This window comes from Stigmatopora nigra, unplaced genomic scaffold (genome assembly GCF_051989575.1).
Source record: "Stigmatopora nigra isolate UIUO_SnigA unplaced genomic scaffold, RoL_Snig_1.1 HiC_scaffold_45, whole genome shotgun sequence".
In the NCBI taxonomy this organism is placed as follows: Eukaryota; Metazoa; Chordata; class Actinopteri; order Syngnathiformes; family Syngnathidae; genus Stigmatopora; species Stigmatopora nigra.
The window spans coordinates 42,446-65,770 of record NW_027551624.1 but is presented as its reverse complement, the minus strand read 5'-3'; the positions used below and the strand labels follow the sequence as shown (position 1 = coordinate 65,770).

The 23,325-nt window shown below is 42.0% G+C and overlaps 1 protein-coding gene across 3 annotated transcripts in view; it reads left to right on the top strand.

The window, feature by feature from the left end:
* The first annotated feature begins 21,295 nt into the window (after nucleotides 1–21,295).
* LOC144193032 (autotaxin-like) overlaps nucleotides 21,296–23,325 on the top strand; it is a 43,486-nt gene continuing 41,456 nt past the window's right edge. For all 3 annotated transcript variants that reach the window (XR_013325570.1, XM_077711838.1, XM_077711837.1), the window contains exons 1-2: nucleotides 21,296–21,372; nucleotides 21,771–21,879. Coding sequence is in view for 2 of the 3 variants with exons in the window: in XM_077711838.1 (XP_077567964.1) it covers nucleotides 21,358–21,372; nucleotides 21,771–21,879 (124 nt within the window). In the remaining variant the exon portion in view is untranslated. The remainder of the gene's footprint in view (nucleotides 21,373–21,770; nucleotides 21,880–23,325) is intronic.

The window sequence follows — 23,325 nt, the reverse complement described above, 5'->3', positions numbered from 1 at the left end:
CATTTGAGGGTCTTTTGTTCAGCTTTTCCCGCACATCCATGCACCCATCTTCAATATTAAATGCCTCCCTTTTGAAAAATAGTTAAGGGACAATATATAAAGTATTGATAGGTTTACCAATAGGCATTCCCAAATAAACACAAATAAATGAGACGGGAGACTCATCTTTGGTGTTCTTGCAAAGTTCATTCTCAGCTCCCACGGGAAGCGTGTGAAAATAGTGGGAAGTAGCTCTCAAAACAAATGAAGGTCCACCGGATCTTCTCAAGGGAGGGGAGAGTTGTCTCAATCTTTATCTGAATTCACCTCATTTGCATATGGTCTGAAAAAGGAAGAACAAAATCATTCTCCAACTCATTTTCATAATTTATATAATCCTGGACATCAATGGTGTCACCAGTAGGCTTTCTAATAAACAGATACAATTCATGCAATTTGGAATTTGTTTGAGCAATTGCACCAATCATAAGTCGGCTTAACAAACAGCGTAAGCAGGGGATAAGACAATATCCACACATTATCAAAGTATTAGCCAAAATACCCAGTGATATCACCTCGGTGAAGGCCATTTTTTTTACATTTGCCAGAGGTCTTACCCCACCAGTCTGCCAAGGTGGACAGTTCCACTCCAAAGTTCCCCTTCATATCTGATTCAGGGTCTGCAGGCCTTCGACGGCTCTGGTTAGAGGGACCCTTCGGGGGACATGTCGTTGAGTGCAAAATTTCCAAACATTGCACACGCTCCCTACTCGACAATTTTTTGCAAACCAACCCATGAGTCGGATTGCGACTCGATGAGGCTCAATGTCGTCGAGAGAACCCAGCCGCTGCACCGAAATTCTGAGCCGCCAATTCTCTCAATTTGTATGCCTTTAAAGCATTAGAAAGCAATGTCATTTGGTTGTCATCAATGGTTCCATGCTTATGCAATCTGTAATATACTAATGGTCATCAATATGAGCCATATCAAAGCATATTTCACCCGCTCAGGACAAAACAGGGAATGTCTTCCGTTCACTGAAAACACTCCATGCCTCTTCAGTCCTAGGGAAATTATGCCTATCCTGAATCAATTACTTTATCTAAACTAGCCAGGTACAATTTACCTAATATTTCAGATGAATGTCATTTCTGAATTGTTATTTTCATGTTTGATATCATTAACAAACAAATAATTCTTAATACTTAAGATTTAATTCGCAAACCACCCCATACAATGTTTACTTAAGATATGAGCCATTTTCCGTAGCTCCCTGTTACCACAATTAAAACTTATAATTAAATTAGAGTAAATAACCTAATAGGCATATCCTAATTACAAATTTTGTTTAATCAAGGACATACAAATTGTCACCAATATGTAATATGTATAGTAATTTTTCTCATGCCTTTTCTCTAACCAGCTAATCTCTTATGTTAAAGTATTTTAAACAAACCAACCATTCAAAAACAGTACTAAGAATCTTTTATCTTCCAAAAGCTAGTTTTCTTTTATTAAGAGCCCTTCAAAATAAACAAATTGGTCAAAAATGGCTATCTTGCTTTATTCCCAATTTCAAATCCAAACAAACCAATCTCTTACCAAACATTTTGCCTATCACCTCGGAAGATATTTTTGTGTAAAATCTGAAAAATGCAAAAGTAACCAAAGAACCCTGCATTTCCTGCAGACCATGTTTTGCTCTTATTCTGAAATGTTTTACGGAAGCACGCTCTTAGTCGCTAACTGTGAGCTATTAGACTAGCAAAAACACCATTTCTCCTCTCACAATCCCCAGCGAGGTACATATCGTGTTTGATCAAGTTAGGTTATCACTACACACGCAACACGTATACCCTCCCGCTCCTGGTATACTTTCGGAGCACAGTGATAGGTCTGAAAATACAACTTCAGGAGCAGGTTAGGAACAAGTGAGATCAATTTAAACAGGAAATAGGTTTATTACCGGACTGCAGGATGGTCCCTGACTCAACACTACCGCAGTGATAATACTCATTCAAATGATCAAACTTCACGGAGACAAAAATCAAACGGTGAACTTAGAATCTTTCTCGTTCCGAACCTGCCCTAGTTCGGGAACCCGTCACCGGACTGCAGGATGGTTGGAGAATGCTCCGACAGCTGTGAACCTCTCACAGCCTGCCTTCCTCGCAATTCTCTCTGAATGAACAGAGCTCACTCTTTTTATAGGAACTAAAGGGTAATATTTCTAAGACAGAGATGTAGGACAGAGTTTATGTAAACAAAACTTTGGGCTAATATGGTTAGACATTGGCAGGTTTAAGTTGTATGCAAATACGATATTTTTATAGCACACACAAACTGCCGCAGCCTATCTTATATTGCGCGTTTCGAACCCTTCCAAAGTGAGTTGGCCATATTCCACAATACAAGGAAACAATTACAAGGCCAGCTAGTTAGCTATCTTACAATTTGTAGTGCGAACAAACCATTGCAAGACCAGCTAGTTGGCTCATCCTACATTCCACTGTCCTAACAAACCATTGTAAAACCAGTTTGGACACATTGGCTCGACATGAACAAACAATTATTAAACCAGTTGGCAGGTCTACCCCAATACACAGGACACCAACGTCGTAAGTTTTATAGACTCTTGCTCTGTCTCTCACCAGTTCGGGACTAGTATTCACAGGGTCTTATCGTTGCCAACCCCAGGACACGAGTCCACTTCTCAAAATAGACCTTCACATGCAATGCTCTTTTTTACGCATTTGGAGCCATCGTTGCAACATGCAAACATTCATACGGGCTCGCCAGAGATGTCTTCAGGTGTCCCTTTGTGTAGCATGGGTAAATGTGTAGCAATGGGAAAATCCTCCCTTCAAAGGGTTATAGACACCGTGGCCACGGTCTTTCCCAGATGTTGACCAAGTGCCCGGACTCCGGGATATTGACTCCCAGGCTCGTAGGACCAATAATGATGAGAGAATTGAACCTGACGCGCCTTCGTCCAAAGTTCATTCTGCCGTTAGACACATCTCTTGCTGTTTATTAACTTCAAACATCAGACCTCCAACAGACATCTCAGCTCCCATGGGTGGCGTGTGAAAGGAGTAGTGAGTAGCTCTCAAAACAAAAGGAGGTCCACCGGATCTTCTCAAGGGAGTGATCAGTTTTGAGAAGTCTATAGTTCTCAAAACATATGAAGGTCCACTGCATCTTCTCTATATTCCAGCTATCCAAGAGGAGTGTGGTTTAGGCTAACTCAGGAGCATTACACGGTTGCAATCAGATGTATCTGTTTTCAAATGTCAATAAGCTAAGTGAAGCGAAGCTTAATGGCAAGCAAATATATAATATGACCCTAACATTCTCAGTAAAGCAAAGAGTTCTTCATTGCAAGCAAATATATAATATGGAGCCAATCCCAGCTGACCTCCGGCCAGAGGTAGGGTACACCCAGAATCGGTGGCCGGTCGAATGCAGGGCACAGGCAGACGGACCGCCATGCACATTCACACTGTTAAGTTCATCAATAATTATACTTTAATCGAATTAGAAAAACAATACAGGGGGACATCTGATTCAATTATTGTTGGGTTTATTCTGTATTACTATTATACATATATGTGTAGTAATTCATTTCTTTGTTAAATCATTCTTCCTATTGTTCGGCTCGAGGCCATAAACAGCCGCCTGGTCCACTCTCACGTGGACTTTTTATCCCAGGATTGTTTATGCTACATCTCACCCAGTATCGGGCTCTGAGGGCTGTTGATCGGGAGGCAGCAAGGACTTGGGATATCTGCCACTTCCATAACACTCGTATAAGTGTGCATACCTCGTGACGCACTTCGGGCTTCTTTATGTAATTGTTATATGATTGTTAGGTCAAATGAAGGCGTGATTGTTTTAATCCAAATGAGGGTTGGTTTTAGTTTCCTGTTCGGTTATTGTTAAAATACCTTGATTGTTATTATAGTTACAGATGTTGTTTTTGAACCTTGTAATTGTTTTGATTCATGGCCTTAAAGCCGTACGCAAATTACTGTTCGAGATGATACTTTTGAAGACAAGCGGGAAGTCTTGTTGCTTCGCTGTATTTTCCCTTAAGGTCCTTATCCATGATGCAATCTATTTAATTAAATGTCAATAATTGAATAAGATGTCTGTTTGCAGTGATTGATAATTAGATCAGAAGGGTAATTATTAATAAACCTATCATTTGGTCCTTCGGAGCTTTGGAGGTCAATATACCGGAGCGGGAACCCAGCGCTACTGTTCGACATCTGGTAAGAGACCGTGCGCACGGTGTCTTCAAAACCCTTGGTGGGCCGGATTTTCTGACGGGGGCGCCTGGATTCTCGACGGTTGAAGACTTATCCTGCTGGAGGGAGACATCTGGTGCGATCTCGGGTAAGTCCGCATTAATGTTTGCATGTTGTGACGGAGTTTCCAAATGTGTTAAAGGGACATTGAATGTGAAGGTCCATTCTGGGTAATGTGACTCGCGTCCTGGGTGACGGCGATAAAATCCGTGTATTTATATTAGTTAATGGCAGGTACATTTTTGGGGCACTTTGCTGGAAAGTGTCCTGTGTCTCAAGGGTAGGCACGAATATATTGTAAATGTTGTGTGGTGTTTGTGTGGTTTCTGCAGTAAAATTAAGATAAGCCTAGGAAATACAGTCGAAGGGGTAATAATAATAATAAATATTAAAAAAGTTAACTGTGTGAGGCACACGAACTCACTACAAAAAAAGTAAAATATGGGAAACACGTGTTGTAAGGCGGGTTTGGATGACGATCCAAAAATACGTCTAACTTGTAAGGATTGGAAAAAATTGGAAAGACAAAGCGCTTTAAAAATATTACACAGCTATATTTATGGATAAATAAATATGGGTTTGCTGGCCAGCTTAAAATGCATAAAATGCAGGATAATATATGCACTAATGCATAGAGGTAATATACATATATAAATAATATGTGAATGGATGAAAGTGTAACAGCTTGTTCCACAGACACTAATGGCGAAATAAGGCCGGGGAGAAGTTAAAAATACTATTTTGGGAAAATAGTGGGGGCTCCCTCGGATAACGGGGATATATATTTAAGACCGAGGCGGCGGGAAAGTACTGTTTGGTAAGGAAAAATAGCGGGGCCTCCTCGGCTGATGGGGAAAATATTTACCGAGATAGGTGACGGGCGCGGAGGAAGTTTAACAAAAATAGAGGGAGAAGAAATGGTGTAAAGTTCGACAAAAATCAGAGATAAGGGGGACACGGATGCACCTTTCCCACAGTAAGAAGGTTGTCTAAATTGAAACGTTTCAAGAGGAAAACTACCGAAACAAAGACAAAAAAGTCATGTTGAAAACAATTATTGCTTTTGGGGCAATGAGATTAATGATGATTGTGATTCTATTCCTCTCCACAGTAGGGTTGTTTTCTCCAGTTGGAAAGGCGGAGGCGTTTCAATTGAGGATACACCTTCTTACGGGAGGGTAAACCGAGAAACATTCACATTTACATTTGATTAACATTACCTACTAAATCAAATTTCCAGACATGCATTCGAGATTGAAAATATATATTTGGACTCGGCGACGTCCTGGTTGCCATACAAGGGGTCAATCTATGGTGGGAAATGTGTGGTACATTAACAGCAAAAAATTGAAGATTGGGAAAAGCCTTGTTGCAGAAATTGGTCAAGATTGGAAAGCTTGGACTGACATATTAACCTGTGAAATTTATTTCTGAAACAGGGATTTCCCAAACGGGGGATAATTGGGCGCTGTTAATGGAGTGTAAAGAAGGCAAGCACTATGTGGAGCTACTTTGGTAAAAGGGTGGTCTCAATTGAAACATTGAGGGGACGGGTAAGATAAACTTTCTGACTTAATAAAATACGGGAAACACCAATATTAATTGAAAAGATTATTGCTCAGCAAGCAATACCATAAAACTATAGGGAACTCTTTTATATTGGGTTTGACGTCTCCATATGGTTTCAATTGAGACTAAACCATCTTACAAAGGATTAGAATAAACTACCAGACAAAGGAAAATACGATGGGATCTTACAACTCCCTCAATCACCATTCTTTCGGGGAAAAGTGTTTTTACAAATGAAAAAAAACGTGTCCTACTTGTACAGAAAAAATATATATTTATCCTGTTACGCAGTAAATAGGAAGTCAATTTTTCCACTGTTTAATCATTTTACCTGCTTAAACCTTACAGGGCATGGTCTGAAGCTGGGGGCGATAAATGAGACGTGGTGTACCGGCGTTCTAAAACAAACTACACCCCTGATACCACGTTCTGGCCTATGGTGGCGGGGTGGTAGATAAATTATACGACTCCTGCCGAAACGCGGCAGGACTAGGTACTTTGGTCTCACTGCTCTTACCGGTGTCTGTTTTTCCATCCACAGTGGAGGAGATACAATTGGTGGCTCAGAATTCGGAGGTGCTGAAGGGTCGACCCTCCCGACATCGTCGAGAGGCATGGAGGGAAGGAGATCCAACATACATTGATGCGATTGGCATCCCCCGGGGCGTACCAGATGAGTATAAGCTGGCTAATCAGATCGCAGCAGGTTGGGAGTCTATCTTCCTTCTAATCACCCCAAACAAAAATGTGGATAGAATAAATTACTTACATTACAATGTCCAAAACTTGGAAATTATATTAAACAGGGATTTGTGGCCATGAAGGAACAACTGGCAGCTACCAGTCTGATGGCGTTCCAGGATCGCATAGCGGTGGATATGATCCTTGCTGAAACAGGGGGCGTGTGCAATGTTTGGAAAACAATGTTGCACCTTCATACCGAACAACACGTCACCCAGTGGATCTCTCACCAGGGCCATTACTGGCCTGCAAACACTGAACCGCAATATGCAAGAGCATTCTGGAGTAGATACGTCCGCATTGTCAGATTGGTGGGATAAGACCTTTGGAAAATATAAAGATTTGGCTACATCCTTCGTGGTGACTATAGGCACAATTTCCGCTATCCTAACATTGTGTGGGTGATGTAGTATCCCCTGTTTGCGCTCCTTGCTAAGCCGACTTATAACTACTGCAATTGCCCCTACAAATTCTAAAGTTTGGGGAAAGCAGTGAGGTCCAGGATTACGGTAAATCCGAGGACCAATTGGACGAATATAATTATGTTCTTTCTCTTTCAGACCAGCCATGGGAGTAAGGAGTAGGCGGGAAAAATCACAGTCACCCGACATTACCATTTCGTGATTACTAAGAAATGATTAATAACATACATATTATAAAAACGGGGGAATGTTGGGTTTATTCTGTATTACTATTATAAATATAGTTGTATTAATTCATTTCTTTGTTAAATCATTCTCTTTCTATTTCCAAAGTGTTGCGAGGTCACAAATAACCGCCAAGTCATCTTTAACCTGGACTGCCTGTTCCAGGATGTTTATACAAACAATCCACCCAATCTGGGTCCTTGAGCTTTGGTAGTCCCTTTGTGACGAGGCCAGGGCTATTCTGCCAATAACAAGAATGTTGTTTCTGTTATTTAACCGTGCACTTCGGGTTTTTCTTTATGTAATTATTATATGATTATGATTATATTATATGATTCTTAGGTCAAGGAAGTTGCATAATTGTTCTAATCTAAATGTTGTTAGGTCTAGTCTCCTGTTTTTGTTATTGGTAAAATACTTTGATTGTTATTGTAGTCCCAGATGTTGTTTTTACTCATACGTGATGGAATGATCAACAACTCTGTAAATTGTTTTGATTCATGGCAATAAGAGTCGTACGAAAACGTCTATTATGGGAGACGTTCGGAAGTTGTAGGAGAAACTTGCTGAATCTCCCCTCTGAGGTTTTACCTGTTATCCATTCTATTTAATTAAATGTCAATAATTGAATAAGATGTCTGCCTGCAGTTATTGATAATTACGGACGAAGGTAATTATTAATGAACCTAACACAGTGTTTAATAAAGGACCCACAATTTATCAACTATATGTCATAATACTGTTAATTAGCTCTGTCTCTGTCTAAATATCTCTCTCTCTCCCTCTCTCTCCCTCTCTCTCCCTCTCTCTCCCTCTCTCTCCCTCTCTCTCCCTCTCTCTCCCTCTCTCTCCCTCTCTCTCCCTCTCTCCCCTCTCTCCCCCTCTCTCCCCCTCTCTCTCCCTCTCTCTCCCTCTCCCTCCCTCTCTCTCCCTCTCTCTCCCTCTCTCTCCCTCTCTCTCCCTCTCTCTCCCTCTCTCTCCCTCTCTCTCCCTCTCTCTCCCTCTCTCTCCCTCTCTCTCCCTCCCTCTCCCTCCCTCTCCCTCTCTCTCCCTCTCTCTCCCTCTCGCTCCCTCTCTCCCTCTCTCCCTCTCTCCCTCTCTCCCTCTCTCCCTCTCTCCCTCTCTCCCTCTCTCCCTCTCCTCTCCTCTCTTTCACTGAGGTTTCTTCCCTCCTGCCTTCAGGTAAAAACGGCCGTCACTCAGCCAACCTCTTGGATGCCACTTAGTGGGGCAATCGAAAAAATTTAACTTTTCCAGATATAGACCGACTAAGTTTAGAGCTGTTGCATACCTTACGCATCTATTTTTTGCGGGTGACATACTTCTCAATGGTATGCACAAATTATCTCCCACGAATGCAGGGTTTTTCTCGACTCTTTCACGATTAAAAAATGGGGTTTTATGCTGACTTGTTTTACAAATTAATTTTAACCAGTGCCTTACCGCTTTAGGTGCTTTCTCTGTCCAAAGAGATTCGTCCACTGAGCCTCGTGGCCACGAGACCCGAATAGTCCCTTTCTTAAATGGAGAAATAACTGACGTCAGTTTCTTAGCCTCGATCCCCCGTGGCCTCAATGCCCAAATGTGAAGCCAGTGGCAGTAGCTATGACCACGAGTATTTGTTTTTTTCGTGTTTTACAGCCCTTCTATCCTTTTTTAATTACATTTTAATATTTCTTAATACATTCTTTTTTACTTTACTTTCTACTTTATACTTTTTATTTTAATGTTTTTAGAACTTTCTTTGTCCTGTTAGCCTGGTTTCTTTCTGCTACTTCTTTTTGGAACCTTTCAGCCATACCTACGCTGTCATACACATGGGACTAGCTGTTACAATACACAGCAAAAGGAGCAACACCTCAATGCCGCTAGAAATCCGGAGCTGGACAGAAAACCAATGCCTCTGAACAACCATTCCATCATGGGATAAGATGGAAGAGCTGTCGGCGCTTACCAGGCCGAAAGCGAAGTCGAGGAGTTCTGCTGTGTTGCTGTTTTTTTCAGCTCCGGACTACTGAAGAACTGTTCGGATAACCTTGGAAGAGTGACTCTACATATTCTCTATCTCAGTCAGTCTTGTGAAAGACTTCCTGTGTGTGATTCCAGTTTTTGTCCAACTTTACAACGTCTTTTTGAGTCTATCCGCTTTAGCTACCGCAGCCAAGATGACGCCATTCAAGTGGCAGCCGGCGACGGTGGCTCCGTCCACTCTTGCTCGTTTTGTGTTTTTGCTTCTTTTCTGTCTTAATGATTTGATTTGGTGATTCTTAATGATCCCATTTACTTTGATTTGCTTTGTTGTTCTGTCTAATCACCATCTTGCTACTGTCACACATAAATTTAGCGAATACGAGATGAATAAAGTTATCCAATTCAATCCAAAGTAAAACATCGAAAACAGATGAGTTTTTTAGACTCCTAAGGCTGATAAGAGGAGGAAAGGCAGGGCAGATCAAAATGGACACCGCCCGCTCGCTACATTGTCTTGTCGTGTCCCCCCTCTCCCAGAGGAGGAAGGGGAGGGGGCGGACAGACTGCATATGTCCGTCTCGTAGTCTTCTCCAAGCCAAATCATCCCTCCTACTTCTGTCTGGAATTTTATTCAAAAGTAGGCAGAGACAAATGAGAAAGAGGTGATATATACAAAAGTGATGACGAGCCTTGACCAGTAGGTGTCAGTAAAATTATATTCCAGTGACTAAAATATATTTAAGTACAAAAGAATATATTTCATATGTCACAGGGATGACAAGACAGCCCAGGACGATTCTACATGTTTGATTTGTGCACTAAGTCGTAAAGCATTAATGGGGAGTCCAGGAGCCAGATAAAAGGCAATGCAGCTAACGGCTCCATGAGTACCATATTTTTGCGATGGAAATGTTAAGATTGTTTTTGATGGCTGTCAGGTTTAGAACCATATACATTCAATAACTTCGGATCAGAGGTAGCACACGCAGAGTCGGCTTGATGAGATTTTCAAAGACATCAGCTGAGGGAGGGGTCGGGAGGAGCCAGCGCTTGGAGATGAGTCCTTCTCCTTGCCTGACCAGTTCCAATCCTTACCTACCTCCAACAGAGTAGCCCCTTTTATTAACAAAGGGTCATGTGACCTAGGTACAAACCTAAGGCGGGACGAAGTGACACAAAGAAATGGGCGTGTCTTAGTAAATGACGTGCCCCTAACTCATAGGTGTTATGAAGGAAACTTACCACTAGGCTCTGCAAAATTCTATCCTAGTGACTATACAGCATAAAAGTATAAAGAATACATTCTATACTTCAAAATGGCAAAATAAGGTGCGATGGAAATGCAAAAAAAGTTGAGCGGAGTGGGATGAGCATGTTGATCAGGCTGGAAAAGCAGAACATGCTGTTTTGTGGAAAAAAGAAGAGGGGCTTCCACGGCGTAGGAATGTTACCCAAGAGAATGGGAGAAAAGAAATGAGTAAATTAAACAGAAATCGGGTTTTCAAAAATGCTGCATAGTAGGTTTGTGAAGATTTGGGGCATATATTGCGTGATTGTCCAGACAAGAAGGCCTCTAAAAACAAGGCCCAACACGTTGTATTATACAAGGTATATGATCAGAGGAGGGTAGTGCTACGTGACCTTGTACATGCCTCTTCCGTCAAGACATTACATCAATTGGCCTTTAGGGTTGCTGAATCAAACTTGTGTGTGCAAAAATGTTTTTGCTATGGGATAAAGTTGTGCTTACAGCATATTTTCAGATTATGGGGTCTCGGCAAAAAAAGTGATATCGTTGGATACCAAATGAGGAATAATTTAGCTTATTATAGAATAATGGTAGTCTTCTCTAAAATGCAATATCCAATACCCTTTCATGGTATCAAAGAACTGCTGGAATTGTGGTCAAAAATAGCACCTCCAAATTATCAACCTCTGAGTAATGCTTTAAGTAGATGGGTTGTCTAAGACTAAATGGAATGAGTAAAACTCAAATGGAATACAATATATATTGACTTTTACTAAAAATAACTTTAGAGGCAAAACTATTCTCATCTCAATTCTACTTACAAACAGCTGAACTAATCGCATTAACGGAGGTGTATAACTTAATGCAAAACATGGAGGTACTTTTTTTTTACAAACAGTTAACATAGTTGTGTAGAGGTGTGTGTGTGTTTCAATGTGTCACAGTTTTTCCATTATTGCATTATTGGCAAACAAAGAGTGAATCACAGCCGCTCGCATGGCAGTCGCTCATGCTGACTGACTAGGGCGACGGACGGTGGCAATTGAACTCCCAAAACAAATTTCTATTTGTAGTTGTGTCGTGGCTATATCTAATACGTTAATTATCAATTTCCTTAGGGAATGATTATTGCTGATAGGACAGCAAAAGGTGGTGAGCTGCCAAGAAGCCCCACTGGGGATGGCGGTCTACACCGGTGATGCAAATTTGCGGGGCACTCATGTATAGGTAAATGACCCAATGAGAAAGACTAGTGGTTAGCGTGTCAACCAAAGGGTTCTAAGATCTACTAATGAAAGCCGGGTGGATCCCGACCTTCCAGAGTGTGGAGTATTCCTGGTGTCCTCGAGAATTTGTGGGTTTTCTCCGGGTACTCCAATTTACTCCCACAAACCCAAAATTTTGGATGCTAGACTAGTTGAACACTCCAAATTCCCCCTTTTCAGGGATGGCGGCGACGATTATGGAAAAAAGATTTAGTCAAATTAATTTTTGGATGAAAATTCAGCAGCAGTACTCCAAATGTGAAACTTGACATGAAAGAATAAATAACCTGCTCTGCGAATGGGGAAAGTTGGAGCACTGAGAAAAAAATGTACATCACCATACCGGTGAGCTGCTACATGTTACTGTCGCGACCGGGGGAAGTTAAACCCCTTCGCGGGAACGTACGAAGAAACGGGAAGGGCTGATCTCATGGTGGTAGGTTTTAATAACTAACTAAACAAAGTTTACAAAACAACAAGGGCTTGCATATCCCAAAGTAACATAACCGAAGCATGTATACCTTGTAGGGCCGTATGCTATGACATGGAGTGTCGCGCAGGGAGTTACGTCATCGAAATGCGCAGTCGATCCGACGGTTACTTTCACTTCCGTCGCACTTAAATAACTCATCAGGATGTAATCAAGGAATTGACCACAGCTGCTATGAAATGACGTCAAGCCAGGAGTGGCAAATGAGCCGCTCCTGACACCATATTGAGTCATGGGAAGTCCTATGTCTCGACAGAGGGGATGGTCTTGGAACGGTGCCACTACAAAACGTATGTGGTTAAGTTGGTTGCAGAGCATGCCTGTACTCGGGATATCAGTGCACAATTTGAAATTCCAGAGCCATTGATTTATAGTGATTGTTGGGATTATTATATATGTGGATCGCTTTCTTTAAGTTTATACATTATTATATATTGGAAATGCTTTGTTTAACTTAGCATATTGACGCTGGAAGGGTCACCTTGGTGCATCTGCTTACAGCCCTGATGAGCAGAGGGGAATGGTCTCTATCAAGTTCCACTTGCCAAAACTGTTTTGAAACCTCGACCTCTCACATGAATCTGGGAAGGCTACTAAATGGTTTTGAAACCTTGACCTCTGACCCAGTCACAAGTTCACAATGAAGATACGGGAAGGACTCTCAATTGTTTGACTTGGCATGTGGCAATATCGAATCGACCTCCGAAAAGACTCGGAATTATTTTGATTCCTGAGCAAATGGATGCTTGCTTGTTTTAATTTTTATGCAGTTGTTTTTTTTATTTCCAACCTTAATTGTTTACTTCGGTTAACTCTTATGCAATTGTTTTGAATAGATAACCTTAATTGTTTTAATTGAAATGCAACTCAATGAAAAGTGTAAAGTGGGAATGAACATGTTAATAAGAGTGAGGTGGCTGTAATGTGCTGTTTTGTGAAAAAAAAATAGCGGGGCCTCCTCGGCTCATGGGGAAAATATTTACCGAGATAAGTGGTGAGAGCGTAGGGGTGTTAGCCAAGAGATTAGAGATAAGTAAGTTGAACAAAAATTGGGTTGTACAGGGGGTGCTTCGTGCTGGGTTTGTGGAAAATTGGGGTATATATTATGTGATTGCCCGGGATATAGGGACTCTAAACCCAAATTGTGTTAACAAAATAATTGGCTGGATTGACAATAGGTTCCATACCTCGTTAGGAAATCATTGCGCCTACATAACGAGTTCAACCGAACAACGTGAAAATCTGGTAAAATTTGGTAGACCATACAAATCGCAATTATTCACTGCACAAATTAAACTGGATGATGAGGCTAATCTTGCTGATGACAAAAAAATCTCTAAGAAAACACATTGAATTCTGGTTAGCAGAAGAAGTGCATATTGGGGTAGACCTGCCAACTGGCTTAGCAATTGTTTGTTCATGTCGAGCCAATGTGGCCAAACTGTTTTTACAATTGTTTGTTAGGACAGTGGAATGAAGGATAAGCCAACTAGCTGGCCTTGCAATTGTTTGTTCGCACTATGAATTGTAAGATAACTAACTAGCTGGCCTTGCAATTGTTTCCTTGATTTGTGGAATATGGCCAACTCGCTTTGGAACTGTTTGTTCGAAACGCGCAATATAAGATAGGCTGTGGCAGTTTGTGTGTGCTATAAAAACATTGTGTTTGCATACAACTTAAACCTGCTAATGTCTAACCATATAGGCCCAAAGTTTTGTTAACATAAGCTCTGTCCTACATCACTGTCTTAGAAATATTACCTTAGAGTTCCTATATAAAGACTGACCTGGCGTTCATTCAAAGAGAATTGTGAGGAAGGCAGGCTGTGAGAGGTTCACAGCTGTCGGAGCATTCTCCAACCATCCTGCAGTCCGGTAATAAACCTATTTCCTATTTAAATTGATCTCACTCTTTCTTAGCCTGCTCCTGAAGTTGGATTTTCAGACCTATCATACTTTGGTGCCGAAACCCGGGACCCAATAGTCAACAATTGCCGGAGCGACGACGGAGCATGACGACAGCATCCTCCATAGAAAGGGTCAACCCGGCGGACGTTCCCTCGCCGCTCCGGTGATCTGGTGACGGGTCCCCGAACTAGGGCAGGTTCGGAACGAGAAAGATTGTGAGTTCACCCTTTGATTTTTGTCTCCGTGAAGTTTGCTACTACTGCGGTAGGATTAACAGTTTACGGTCAGAGACCAACTTATGATGAACATAATAGTTTTTTGGTCCGGGACCAGCGTGTGTCGAACATAATAGGTTTTTGGTCTGGGACCAGCGTGCGTCGAACATTATAGTTTTTGGGTAGAACCAACAGAAGTAGAACAAGAATGAGTCGGGGACTTACAGTCTTGGTCTGTTAATAGAGTCAGGGACTTTTGGTCTTGGTGTTTTCAGAGATATTGGGTGAATCACAAAGTAGAGATCAATTTCTGCAAATTTAGAATATAATTGTTGTTTTAACTATTAAGTAAGTGCTTAATCCGGAAAGTGACAAGGTAAGTGGGTTTATTGTCAGACTGCAGAGTGGAGATCGGGGGTTGCTAGATGTGGGGTATGTGCGGATGCGTAGTGTGGGAAGTTGCCTGTGTCTGCCGCGATGGGTGGAAAGGGATGGTTTCTGTACCAATTAGAAGGATGTGTGAAAGGTTTGATGAACGTAGAAAGGGAATTGTTGAAGAAAAGAGTTTTGTAAGTGAATCAAAAAGAAAGTGTAGCAAAAGCAGCTGAAGGTGTGCAGATAGTTGACTTGAGGAGAGTAGAGTGGAGTTAAAATATTTTGTCTGCAGTGTTCCTGCAGAAAATGGCTCTTATCTTAAGTAAACATTGTCTCCTTTACCTATCCTTTGGTGGTTAGCAATATACGGGTAATTTGAAAATTAGACCTTAAATATTAAGAATTATTTGGTTGTTAATGATATACGGATTGCATAAGCACCAATTTATGTCAATCAACAGACGTCGACCTATTTCCTTTGGGAATGATTATTGCTGATAGGACAGCAAAAGGTGATTAGCTGCCAAGAAGCTCAGACTTGGGATGGCGCTCCAGTATAGATTGGAAAGATTATTGCTCAGCAAGCAATGCCACAAAACCATTGAAAACTATTTTTATTGGTCTTATTGTCTCCATATGCAAAAAAAGGTGAAAGCATTTCAATTGAGACTAAGCCTTATTACAAAGGGTTAAAATAAATGACCAGAAAAGAGAAGCTGCAGTGGGAGGCGGAAGGAGCCACTCAACGCGAGAACGGCCTCTATACATGCCATGCATCCCACAATCATTGTTTGAAGTAATTGCAAAATTGAGCCATTGGAAAAGCCATGTCTCAACAGGGGGTAGGGGGAGGTGATCAGTATAGTACAACAAACAATGCATGTTCCCAGAGGTCACCAAACCTACTTAAAAAAAAAACATTTTCAGAAACTTTCTCACCTTCTGTGAACACAACTCTCAAGGCAATGAACGACACAAGTGAGGAACAAGGCAGACATGGACATATCCCTTCGAGGTTCTGAACATGGATTTCATCGAGCTGAACCAAGTTGGCATATACAGGTACTGTCTGGTGGTCATTGACCAAGTGGGTTGAGATATGTCCAACCAAGAAAATGGACACCACGGCAGTCGCAAAAGCCATGTGTGAAAGGATCATTCCAAGCCATGGAATACCACGAGTCATTTGGAGTGATGGTGGTGCTCGCTTCGTGAGTCGCGTGATCCAAGCTATGGGACGGCATCTTGGAATCGACCTGAGGTATCATTGTGCCTGCCGCCCCCAAAGTGGTGAACTCATTGAAAGAAAAAATGGAACAGTAAGACTCAGACTGGTGGTGGAGGAGACTGGAGTAACAGATTCCCTCACTCAGTGGTTAAATGTTCCAAGAAAGAACTGTGATGAATGCAAATGAGCTGCCGACATCTTCTCGGTCTCCCACACAGAATGGCCTGTCCCCAGGCGACCTGGTACTCGTCACGGTGATAAAAAGAAAGTGCTGGTTATCTCCATGTGGGGACTGACCTCACCGTTTGATTTTGACCGCTAACTTCAGCAAGTTGGCCACCACCGTCAACGCTGATGAACTAGTGTCGGAGCTCACGACGAGGATCCAGTGTGGGGCTCGGATGTTCCCCTCAAAAACAAACACTGGTCAGTCTCCTCCAAAAACCTAATGGGTCTGTTCTCCTGGGTGCGTGTGGCAAGGAATGCCCTGCGTCTGGAGACAATTGACTGCAGGCGTCTGTGACGGCGCATCAGTCTGGCTGCGGCAAGGCCGAGAAGCCCAGGTAGCCGCCACGGCCCAGGTGATTTTCCAGGGCCGCCCTGCTCTTGACGGAGTGGCCACCCAGTGGGGAGGTGTGTGTGTCATTGTGGGACACTTGTGATACGCCTTCATCCCTGCCGGCGCATCCTACTCAGTTCACGATGCCCTACAAACTATGAAGAACAAACAGGAAGGACGCTATAACCAAAGATCCGATTCCACAACAACAATGGCTTGACTGGCTCCTCTTGGGCTCATGGACACAGACTACCGTCCGTGACTGTCATTGCTCTTATGCTAGTTATCCTAACCTGTTGTTTGCCCTGCTTCTCAGCTTCTCAACATACCATGATTGTTGAAACCCAGCTCATGCTAACTCGTATTCACATGCAACAATCCATATCCCAATCTGGCCCTGATGTTGTACTACTGTCTGACACTGATTAATATGTCTTTCCTATTCTGAGACACCACGTACCCCCCCCCCCCCCTGGTCGGTCTAAACTCCAGTTTGAAGTAATTTGTGAAGAATTTCGTTCAAAATCAGCGTCTCTAACAAACTAGGTTCCGATGTGTTTATACTCACAAAACAGGAGGGATATGTAAGATAAGACAACGTCTCTTTGCAATTGCTTGTTCATATTGTATTCGTTTTTGTGAGTATAACAGCATCGTAGTCATCCTCATGGCTGACATGTCAGCATAAACACCCAACTGTCTGACTGAATATTCAATCCTAGTCTTGTGATTGGGTTGACATGTCAGCACAAAGACTCAAATGTCCGACACTGATCAATTACTTTTTGGATTCCACTGTAAGAGCTCTCACTGTCCACTTTGCAGTATGGTAATAAACCTATTTCCTTCTTAAATTGATCTCACTCTTTCTTAGCCTGCTCCTGAAGTTGTATTTTCAGACCTATCATCCTTTTTCACAGGTTCCGGAAGACCCTCGACAATAGCTGTTCGGACGGAATAAGGTTTCACTCTCAAATTTGCCAGATGGATGGCGGCCGGTGCTTTCTATCCAGTCTTTAACACACTCTTCATAGTCCACTCCATCGGTGTACTGTATGGGGACACGGTTCGAGCCAAGTCATGCGGTCTTGGGAAGGTATTTTTAATTGCCCTAAACAAGGCGTCTGACACCTGGGACAATGGAGTTTCATGTGGGTATCTAATAGTTGCTGCTTCCTCCTCTATCATTCGTACCTGAGGTTGAGTGCAGGAAGCAGATATTGCCTGTGTCATGTCACCAAGCGCACAATTCTGTCCACTTATTAAGGCCAAGAACTTCATCAGCATCGGACTTCCTCCTCTCGCCAGAGGAAGGAGTTGTTCAGTCAATGCAGCCACATCTCTAAGAACAAGAGGATCATATATCATGCCTCCTCCCTGACGGGGGAGGGGAAACATACCTCCAGATATAGCTTGTACTGGCTTTGCGCTGGGCTTCAGTTTTCGCCTGACGGTCCGGTCTGGTGTTTCGTTCGCCCAACTATTATGTGGGCGAAGGGCGATATGAAATCCCTAATCTGGTAGAGCCTGTCGGTACATATCCACACTCTTTCTTCCGTTCGTCTGGAATGTCTGAATCACTGTCTGAGTCATAATCTGATTGTCGATTAGCGTCCTCAAACAGTTTAAGATGGTACGTCAACTCATCTTTTCCTTTCTTACAATGTTTCTTTCCTTCATTTTTCTGTCGAGTCGCTTCAGCTCTGCACTGTTTTCTATAACGTCGGTCCTTTTTTTTTCACTCCTGTTTCGGTCATTTCTTTGCCACTATCGTCCTCTCGATCAGTCAAGTCACCGCTGGACTGATCTGTTATATATTTTGTGTATTTGATTGGATCGGATAACTTTATTCATCCCGTATTCGGGAAATTACATTGTGGCAGTAGCAATAGGGTGATTAGACAGAACTGCAAAGCAAAAAGCCCAAAGTACAAAGCAAATTAAAGTAATGGAATCATCAAATCATTAAAACATAAAAGCAGCAAAAACACAAAATGAACAAGAGTTGATGGAGCTACCGCGGCCGCCGGCTGCCGCTTAAACAGTGCCATTTTGGTTGCGGTAACTGAATCGGAATCAAAAGACGTTGTTAAGTTGGACAAAAACTGGAACCCCACAGAACAGCATGCTGTTCTTGAGGATTTTTCTGCCTCGGAGGACATGGGAACCTCCTCAGTCTCAATGTCAAGGATCAAACGTCCACCTAAAGTCATTACTGATGCTTGTAGGGACACACTGTAAGGTCTTGTTGGAGCTTGATAATTCAGTGGAGGTGCTGAAGGTACAAGAGGGAGGCATCAAAGACAAAGCTGGTTTGAGAGGCCTGGTAGGATCCATTTTGGGTTGAGGTAGGATATATGCCACCAGAGGGCGCCACAATATCACCTAATTGTTGTAATGTCATTAATTCCACCAGGTGGCGCCACAGCACCACCTAGCTGTTGTAATGTGCCATTAATGCCACCTGGTGACACTGCAGTACCACATAGTTGTTGTAATGTGTCATTAATACCACCAGGTGCCGCCACAGTACCAGCAAGTTGTTTAAATGGTTCAATAACGCTACCAGGTGGCGCCACAGTACCACCTCATTTTTCGGAAGAAGATTTCTTGGCCTTTTCCATAGCCTGTTGATGCCTCAATGTGGCCAAACCTGTTGACGCAATTACCAGGTTATGTATTGTCAATCTATGTTGTTCCAACTCCTCCTCCTCCCTCTGTATTGGGCCATGTCTCCACCTCCTTGCCTCCTTCTTTTGCTTTTGTACTTCCACCTTCTTAGCTGTGACGTCCCACTCTATTTTCTGCAAAGCGGTGGACAAACGATTCATATTCCATTTGCGCTTTTGACCTGTAAAATGTACATTTCTTTTCAACGTACAAAATTGTTTCTCAAACTCGCGTCTAATTTTGGGTTGTCTTTTACTTTGAACATCGCTCAGAATCTGTGCTTCTACATTACAACAACTATGTGGTACTGCAGTGTCACCAGGTGGCATTAATGGCACATTACAACAGCTAGGTGGTGCTGTGGCGCCACCTGGTGGAATTAATGACATTACAACAATTAGGTGATATTGTGGCGCCCTCTGGTGGCATATATCAAACTTCCATTTCGGAATCCCTGATTCCTTTATTTTAATACGACCGTTTTCTCTTATCTCAAAACGACCGTTCTGGAATCCCTTATTCCAAATATATAATCATGGAAATGTTCCCTGAACAAATACTCGTATTGTATAAATCACATTTCTATTTTGACTTCTACTCTAAAAAATCAAATTGCTGAAATTTTGACAGGAAAGTAACAGTTCTTCTGCATACAACCGTTTCAAAAATCAAATTGCAGAATCATTTTTGTACGGTAAAGCGACAGGTCTCCTGCATACAACCTTTTTCGGAATCCTTTATTCCCTTGTTTTCATACGAACATTTTCCTTTCTCTCAAAACGACTGTTCTGGAATCCCCGATCCTCGATTCCAGATATACAATCACGGAAATGTTCCCTGACCAAATACATTATGTTATATAAATCACATTTCTATTGTGACTTCTACTAAAAAAAGATTGCAGAATTCTTGCTGGTAAAGTAACAGGTCTCCTCCATACAACCTTTCAGAATCCCCGATTCCCTTATTTTAATACGATCGTTTAGGAATTCCCGATTCTCTTATTTTAATATGACCATTAAAAATCCCCGATTCCGAATATATCATCACGGAAATGTTCCCTTCACAAATACTCGTAATGTATAGATCACATTTCCATTGTGACCTCTCCATAATTTTAAAAATTCAATGGCAGAATTTTGACGGGTACGTAACAGGTATTGTTTCTGACCTTTTAGTTGATTTCAGGCGCCTGTCAGAGAAGTCCCCAGAGAAAGATGCAGGGTGTCTCAGACTACGCTTATACATATCACGTCCACCACGTGGTTCGAAGTCCGCGACTCCGGCGGGGTGTCCCGGGCTCCCCCTTTCCTTAATCTCCCGTCCCGACATGTCATGTCCTAAACGTTTTCCTAATAAATATAACGTCCCCGACGTGCTTCGAAGTCTGCGACTCTGGCGTTGACCGACCCCTATATGTCTCGAGGGCGACGTCTCGACGGGAGACGTCTCGACGGGAGACGTCTCGACGGGAGGCGTCTCGACGGGAGGCGTCTCGACGGAGACGTCTCAAAGGAGACGTCTCAACGGAGACGTCTCAACGGAGACGTCTCAACGGAGACGTCTCAACGGAGACGTCTCGACTTTCGTCAATGTGTGTATGTGTGCAAGTGTGTTTGTTTATGAGTGTGTTTGTGTGTTAGTGTTTGCACGTGCCCACTAAACCCGTTCTTGATATCTGAATGTTTTATTTATTTTTTATGTTTTTAATTTATTCGACCGGAGGTCATTGATAGGCAGGATTCTGTAAGTGTCTGCGCCCCGTCTGCATCGTAAAATTCATGAATGGTTCTTTGAATTGGTTCATTTTTAGTGGTACATGGTTCTTTTTAGGAATTTGGAATTTGGAATCTTACTCAATCACGGGAGTACAAAAATATATTTTTAGTATTGCAGATTTACAAAAAATAGTTACACAAATATTTGTCTTCGTAATTCTACGCAATTTTCCCACAAATAAGCATACGATAAAATAGTCACAAAAATAAAATAAAAAACCTGATCGACCGCCTCTGGTCGATTATGCTTACTATGTTACCTTTATTTAAACCAAAGTGTACTAATATTGCTGGATATTACCGAAATGCTGACAGTATGTAGCAAAACACTTTGAGGGGGGCTGGCTTGAATTTGTCTTTTACGATTGAAGGCTTGGCCGACCAGTCTTACTGAACTGAACAATGTTTCATCATAAGGTAAGAGTCGTTATGTTTGTTAAATTTAAGAGGATTTAAGCGGACAATTCACAAATCTTTTTTTTCGGTTGAAAAAAAGGACAAAACTACAAAACAAATATGTTCGCGTGATAAAGTGAGTGGACATGTTATACGTCGTGTTGCAAAATACATCAGTTGGGAACAGTAAAAACGAATAGGTTGAATAATGACAAATGTTCAATTCTGTAATGTCCGTATCAATTGCAATACTCTACTCAGTAAATGATTACGCTAAAACTTCCCATATATACTAGTAGATGTTTTCACGCACTCGTACGCCCCCCATCCACACGCAAATCAAACATTCCGATTTATTTTCTATATTTCTATCCAAAGTATATTTTCTCCTACCCCTATTCATCTACGATATTTTTCAGTTTGTGTGGATTATGTGGCTAATTTGCGACAAGAAGTTGTCTGAGGGATTTGTGTGGAACCGATTTAAACGCTCAGAGACGCACACCACCTATACGGAAAGAGCAGACTGTGAGTACTATATCTCGCTGGAACAGCACTTTCATTGTGATGTAACCAGTATACATTCGAGTTCAAAACCATGAAAAATGTTAAACACCACGAGTAGCACTTAAACTTGTCATTACACCAGCGTTTACAGCATTTTTTTTGTTCAACGTTGCTTGTTCTTGGGTCAAATTGAGCCACCTGTGTATTCAAACTAAATAGGCTCCACCACCGCCGTGACCCTTGTGAAAACAAACAGCTTGGAAAATTGAGTAATATTTTTCAACAGGAATTTTTTTTAACAGGTGGCCCGACGGATGAGTGTTAGTGTTGTGGGATGTTCTTTTCTTTGTTCTGAAAGATCTGATGAAGCAAGTGTTAACAAAAATATAGGCAAGTTATTATTAAAGCTTCCATGACCAGTTCTCTTTATTGGCTTGAGAAAAGGTGAGATTCTTGTTCTGACTCCATTTCTTAAAGCCTTCATTGCCTCCGTCCAAAGTGGGCATTAATCTAAACATTTGTTGAGGTAAAAGATTCTCAGAATATAACACGTTTCTTTCAACTAAAGAAACAGGATGTCTAGACAGGTCAGAAATGATCAAATTAGTAAAAGTGTCACAACTGCCAGAACACGGCTATGTTGTTTATACAACAAACACCCAGAGTTACCTGCTGTTTTTATTGTGAAGCCTCTGCCCAAACACAATGATCAAATTAGTGGCTATCACTTTGAAACAAGTTAATAATTTTTATAGCAAATAATTCACAACAGTATGTTGGCCTCAATAGTTCTGGGTTCGAATCCATGTGCACACAACACAACCCCGATAGCCCCGTTGCCACCCGGCAAGCACCGACAGCACCTCCATCTGACCGGGAAGAGATGTCACGCTGCCCATAACAATGATGGAATCAGTGCTGTCAACATCTGTCAACCCCATTTAAGGAGTACCCTTGTCCCATTTCAGGAGTTTCATGTTTCCACTAGGTGTGAATGTGATTTGCGGAAAATCTATATAACATGTAAAAAAATAACGTATGACAATTTAAATCAAACTTTATTATCAAGTCCTCCGGTTTAAAGTGCAGTTGAATTGAATGCGTAAAATGGCGGAGGCTGCAGCGATGGTGTGGTTTTCGAGGCATTGAAATTGGAAATTTGGCACTTTTTCGAAATGGTTGCTTCAAAAGAAATTTAGGTAACCATTTTTTTTAATTTACGGAGTTTAGGGAGTTTGTCAGGAGCCCTGGAGTTTGCCTTTCTTGTCTGTAGCAAACTCCCAAATTTCCGGAAAAAAATGGCAGCTCTGTGGAATGCTCGGCCGGAGCGTCGCCTTTTCTTCCAGCACTCTTACTCTCATCACTCTCGTCCACTGCTCACAGCTGATCCGGCGTGCATGACAGCTGAGGCATGGCTGAACTGAATTCATCCAGTTTACAGTGCAGTTGAATCAGTAGGATGGCGGA